At 45.8% G+C, this 6,260-nt stretch overlaps 1 protein-coding gene across 4 annotated transcripts in view; it reads right to left on the bottom strand.

Moving 5' to 3' along the window:
- FSD1L (fibronectin type III and SPRY domain containing 1 like) overlaps positions 1-3,938 on the bottom strand; it is a 73,684-nt gene extending 69,746 nt beyond the window's left edge. For 3 of the 4 annotated variants that reach the window (XM_032765835.2, XM_032765837.2, XM_032765838.2), the window contains exon 1: positions 3,796-3,938. In XM_032765835.2, the coding sequence (XP_032621726.1) occupies positions 3,796-3,810 (15 nt within the window). In that variant the 5' untranslated portion in view covers positions 3,811-3,938. The remainder of the gene's footprint in view (positions 1-3,795) is intronic. The other variant, XM_032765839.2, reaches the window with a different exon arrangement.
- Between the last annotated feature and the right edge of the window lie 2,322 nt (positions 3,939-6,260).

Raw genomic sequence — 6,260 nt, 5'->3', positions numbered from 1 at the left:
TAGGGAGGTTGTGGAATCTCCATCTCTGGAGATATTTCAGAGTAGGTTAGATAAATGTCTATCAGGGATGGTCTAGACAGTATTTGGTCCTGCCATGAAGGCAGGGGACTGGACTCGATGACCTCTCGAGGTCCCTTCCAGTCCTAGAGTCTATGAATCTATAACTTTAGGAAAAACAAATATACACATGTCCAAATCGTTGTTATTCATGTAGGGTTTTTTCCACAGACTCAGTAATAAAAACATACAGTTTTCTCTCTTCTTTACTGGACCTAAATAGAATAGAAACAAATGTGTTTTGCATGTTCTTGTCCCTTTTTGTTGGGGTTTCTTTTGCTTGCTTATTTTTTTAAGACTTGCTAGCTAGTAAGTCTGTGTAAAAACTAATATTTTTATTTTGTTAAAATCACTTTTCATCACAGCAGACTTGCTAGTTAGCAGAAAGTGAAAAGTGATATTAACAGATATACAAATATTTTTCACAACAGACTTACTCAGCCCTGGCAAGCTGGGGGACAAATTAAGCCCTGGATGGGGAGGTGCATAGGGAGGCAGCTTGGGCCAGGGATGACGTGGGGGTGAGTCCAGGGACTGGAGCCCTGCAGCTGCATAGCCCCGTGAGTCCGAGCCAGAAGACACAGTGGGAGCCAGGGGCGATGCGTGTGGGGGTGAGATTGGGGCCAGCAGTCACTGCCACATGGTTGGGGCTGGATCAGGTGGGCCCACGGGCAGAGTCCAAAACCCTGCAGCTCGGAGTTAGAGCAAACGACCAGAGCCAGAGGAGGCAACAGGTGAGGGCAGGAGTGAGCCTGGGGCCAGGGGATGGAGGCCGCCACCACACAGCTGGAGCCTGCCGCCCGCCACCTCGGATCTGAAGCCCAAGCCCTGCCACCTGCTTTCTCCTACAGCATTTGTGGCTCCAGAGGGGAACAGGAGCCAACCCCTACTGGCAGCCCTGGGAGGGGCCACTGCTTTGCCCATTCCCTACACCCCCCCATATCACCATCCAGGAGGCTGTGGCCACATGAAAAGCACTGATCTAAGAGGTGTTCCACCAAGATATACAGGTTTTTCCTTATTTTCTACTCCTTTACACATTTGATCATGTAATTTGTATGAGAAGTGGCTAAAAGTTAAGTGTTTTGGCTTTGCTGTCAACAGAAGTTAGTTGAAACACAGTTGCTTATATACCAACATTTCTTCCTAGTCCCATCCTTAATTCATTCTACGAATTCATCACATTAAATTTATTATTTCTGACCTCACAAATAAAGCATTTCTGTCATTCTCCAGTTCATCAGAATAATTTAAAATACTTGGACCTGAGTAACTGCCTAGAAACAAGCCTGCTGATCAACCTAGAGGTACAGCACTCAGGTAACTAAAACTGGTGGGATGGTGACCACTGTCTCTAGAGGGTATGCCAACATCCAGTTCAATACAATATTGAAAGGAAAGCCATGGAGAACACTAAGAATTATACTAGCATCCACCTACCTGCACTCTGAGAATTTTATTTAATGAGAACATCACTGATTAGTGTTTCAGTGGAAGAATCAGCAAGTTATCTACAGTCTCTGGTTCCTAAGGGCCTTCTGGCAGGAAAAGATTCCAAACTTGAAATTGGAAGGTAAGTTTACCTCTACACCTATCAAGAGTTGGCAGGAGGTAACCATGCAATATTACTCTGGTTAATTGCATGCAACTGCATACAGTTGCCATACCTTGCCAATTTTTATTACTATTCACCAAGCACAGTCAAATTGCTATGGTGATGTATACCAGGATCCATTACTTCCCTCATATTACTGTTACGAATATATTTTCTACCACTCGGTTTAGAATAGAAGCTTTCCCATTGGTTAAAGTATTATATAGGACTATTACGACAAAGTTATTTTTAAGTTACTCCCTTAGATAGTCTAATCTGACCAGCTGCTTTCTGGTTCACTACTGACCAGAAGCAATTGTGCTTGTGTCAGACAAGCCCACAGGCTAAGCCTTAGATCCTATAAACATAACTGTCAGTATGGATGAGTCAGAAAACTCCCAAGTCAAAAGAGGATTGGATTTACTAGATCCTGTTGGTTCTGCCATTTGAAAAACATTTTATAGCCATGTACAATAAAAGTCTGAATTTACCTAAAGGCAAAGGTCTATCTAGATAATATTAAAATAAAGTCATTTGCACAGCCACTCCTAAAATACAAACAATGTACTGTATTTTTCAAGCCCCAAAAAGTCAAGGTACAACTCATAGCCAACAGTAGTTCCAGTATTTCTGGACTACTGCCAGTAGTAAAGTGAGGTCCTAAAGGAGGCAGCAGGGAAAATCCTTCCAGACACCTGGCCAGGGACCCACAAAGCTGGATCAAGATTACTTGCAGAGTCTATACTAACCTTTTCCTCTTGGACTAGTCTCCTAACCCAGCCACATCTCTGCAGGTCAATACTTCAATTGGGTGGGGTGGGGGACAGGCAAGGAAGGAGACAGAAGGGAAACATGGGCCAATGGCCACATTTTAAAAACATACAAGTAGTTTAATTTGTCCCCTTCAATGCAGTTTCACATCAACAGTAAACAGAGAGGTTCATTTATGTCAACAATTTAATTACTGGTGGCCAAAACGCACAATAAGAGAGTGATTTATTCCATAATGGTGTTTTATAACATGTACCTGCAAACATACAATTAGTATCCCAACACGCAGGATGCTAAGTCTTTTGTTAAGCTCAACATTTACATTTGTGGGTTCACAGCCCCTTTACATCCCTCTTGTACAAAGGATCAGAGCAATATTGTAGAACAGTTTCCATCTATTTTCCCAGCATTTTATTCCTAGCAGCTATCTCTTATGTTTGCTCATTTTGCAGTATGTTAAGTTACTGAAGAGAGTTTTTCTTCCACTTCCTAAACATTGTCCTATATTCACACTAATATGGGCAAATCCCTTAGGGAAAGCTGCTGCTACTTCCCTGGAACTGATGGGCCTGTACACTGCTCCCCTCCCTATCACAGTACATCCTAGGTGAGTTTCTTCTCTGCTATACTATACAGCTATACAGTTTTCATACAACCTCTCTGTGAAAAAGCCTTCTCCAAAGCCTATAAAAGTTAGACAAACAGCAAAGGAGAAAGATAAATATAGAGTGTACCGACGGGATGGATTCCCCCGCCCCCATGAAGATTTTAAGTTAGACATATTTAAAGTAAGCTAGATTTAGCGTGCAGCTACACTCCACCTCAGCATCCCTCCTGCCTCTAGGACTCTGACACATAATGCAACAGTTCCCACAGAATCCAGCCTGCTCCAGGCACCCGAACTCTGCCCTCTCTTCCCAAGGCAGCTTCAAAGCGAGCTTGTTTCACCACGCTCAGCGATCCACTGACAACACCCAGCACTTACTCAGCAGTTTCCTGAGGCTACAACTCAGATTTTCCATGCAGCAGCGAGCTTTCCACTGACAACAAAACAAGCCTCTGACATCCCCCAAGGCTGCCACAAACACACAGCCCCCGACTTCCCCAGACCCCCCGCACGGCGTGGGTGGGTGGGGCGAAGAGCGAGTCATCCAACCTGCCCTCCCTTTCAGCATCCCCCCCAGCAATTCCCGCTGGCTCCACGCAGCCGCCCACACACCTGCGGGGAGGCCGCTCAGGGGCTCACGCGTGAGAGTGGGCGCGGCCCGTTACCCCGCGGAGAGGCGGGGGGTAGGGGACACCGGACCCCTCCCTCTCCTTGTCCCGCGCACCCACTGGGGGGGCGGGGCGGGGCCCGCCGAGCGCTCACTCACTTTCTGAGCCTCCATAGCGAGGCTGCCGCAGGCGCGCGCGGAAAACACCTTATCGCTCAGCCCCCCGGGCTGACACAACTCGTCTGCCGGGGACAGACTCGGCTCTCGCACCCTCAGCGCGCGTCGGCCCCGCCCACAGCCGCGCGTGCGCTGTCCTCTCCCCCCCCGACAAACCACCTTCCGTGCCTGACGCCAGTGCCCGCCTTTTCCCAGGCAGAACGCACCGCCCCCTTCCTTGCTCGTCCAATAGAGATGCACCGCCTCCACCAGGCACCGCCTCCTCCCCAGCCTGTTTTACAGGGAGCCTCGCCCTTGCCCCGCGTTCTTGGTCGCTTACGTGGAACGGCGCGATAGACGGAGGTGCGAGCTACAGCAGTGGCGCCTGCGCAGTGGGCGTGATGCGCCCCGGCGGAGCGGGACGGGTCGGCCTGTAGGCGTCTGACGATAGAGGAACGCGGCGCCCTAGCTACCCTGGAGTCGCAGGTTCGCGCCTAGGCCGCGCGTGCTCTGAGCAGCGCAGTAACCGGACGCAGTCCGAGGGTGACCGATAGGGACACTTCCGATTTTTGGAGCTTTTTCTAATATAGGCTCTTACTACCCCCACCCCGCCGATGTGTCACCATTGCTGTCTGGTCACCCGCAGTCCCAGCCATGCCTGGGCTAGCATGTCCTAGTCCCCCAGCAGCACCGCGACGGCAGGGGGCGGTACTGAGCGGGCAAAGGCCAACAGTGGAGTTGCAATTCCAGGTGTTCAAGAAATCATGAGTCAGGTTCCCAAAATCATGACATTTAAAAAAAAATCTTTCATAGTTTAGGTTATTTTTATTTGCCTCTTGCTTTCAGAGCCTCTATGGCACACTTGGCTCATGGCTTTAAGTTTTTTTTTCCACATCCATGAGCGCTAAAAAAAATTAAATTTTATTTTAGTGAGAACTGAGAGGCATACAGGAGTTCGGGCTTTAAGAAAAGCAGCAAATATCCCAAGACTCTCACTTAAAATCACAAGAGTTGGCAACACTGGATTTTGCATTGCCTCTATTTTTGTGTGTCCGGCTGGGACGCCTCAAAGGGACCTCTTTTCTAGAGAGTAGGTGCTCAGCACTTTCTGAAATTCAGGCCTTTATAAGGCATCTCAAGTCGGACACATAAAAATCACTAACTCAAGGCTCAAGCACATTATCAGTGCTTTTGGAATGATAATTGTGGGTACACATGTGAACATCATCATGTTTCTGAATGTTTCAGGATAAGTATCCACTTTCTACGGTTTTCACCCAGTTTTATGCTTTGTCTTGTATACAGCAGTCAAACTTTACACGTAAGGGATCTTTTCCCCTACACCTGAAATGTATTTAGTTTGCCATACTTAGTGCCTTGTAAACCAGCTTTGTAGTATTTCAGGGCCTTCTGATCCACAGAATAAAAAGTGTATCATACAGCATTTGAAATGGATGGTAACTCTTCACATCAATGACATTTTACAAATATATAACTATAAAAATATTCACAGTATTTGAGAGTATCTGTGACTGTATCACTCTTGATTGGGGCTTTGGCATCATTGTAATGTAATTCATTAATAATAGTATACATTCTGGTTGCAAAGTAAAAGAAAAGAAAACCGCATTATGGTAACTCTCCAGGACTGCCTTCACTACTACACCGCCACTTAATGGTAAAAAGGATTTATTAAGCCAATTTGGGCCTAAAATAACTATAGAACCAGTTTTGAAACTATACAAAAGGAATGTCCCATCAGAGTGTTTTTAATTTTGAGGAAGGAGCTTTGGGGGACATAAATGGGAATTAAGAGGGATGAACCCCCATTTTTTCTTAGTGTCATTGATTTTTCTAAAGCATTATGGACTTCCTACCTTCATGAGAGTCAATCAGGCACTCAAAGGAAATTTTATAAAACAAGACACCTAGTAACAGGAGGAAATTAATTCTCTAGTGAGGTAGAACTCCACACCCTTTTGTTATTAGTATTGTTTAAGATTTGTGAGATCAGGACCCCATTGTATTAGACACTGTAAAAACATATAGCAAGAGACAGGCCCTGCCTCAAAGAGCTTACAATGACAAATATATGAACAGACAAAGATTGAGAAGGAAAATGGGCACAGAGAGGTGAAATGACTGGCGCAATGTCACACAGGACCAGGCAACAGAGCCAGAAATACAGATCTGGTCTAAAAGAACAAGGAGTACTTATGGCACTTTAGAGACTAACAAATTTATTTGAGCATAAGCTTTCGTGGCCTAAAGCTTATGCTCAAATAAATTTGTTAGTCTCTAAGGTGCCACACGTAGTCCTGTTCTTTTTGCTGATACAGACTAACACAGCTACCACTCTGAACTCAGGTCTAATAAATCTAAAAATGATAAGGGGTATGGAACCACTTCTATATGAGGGGAGATTAAAAAAACTGGGACTTTTCAGTTTGGAAAAGAGATGATTGAGG

The sequence above is a fragment of the Chelonoidis abingdonii genome, chromosome 6 (genome assembly GCF_003597395.2).
Source record: "Chelonoidis abingdonii isolate Lonesome George chromosome 6, CheloAbing_2.0, whole genome shotgun sequence".
Taxonomy (NCBI): Eukaryota; Metazoa; Chordata; order Testudines; family Testudinidae; genus Chelonoidis; species Chelonoidis abingdonii.
The sequence above is the reverse complement of the archived record's forward strand: the minus strand, read 5'-3'. Positions and strand labels throughout refer to the sequence as shown.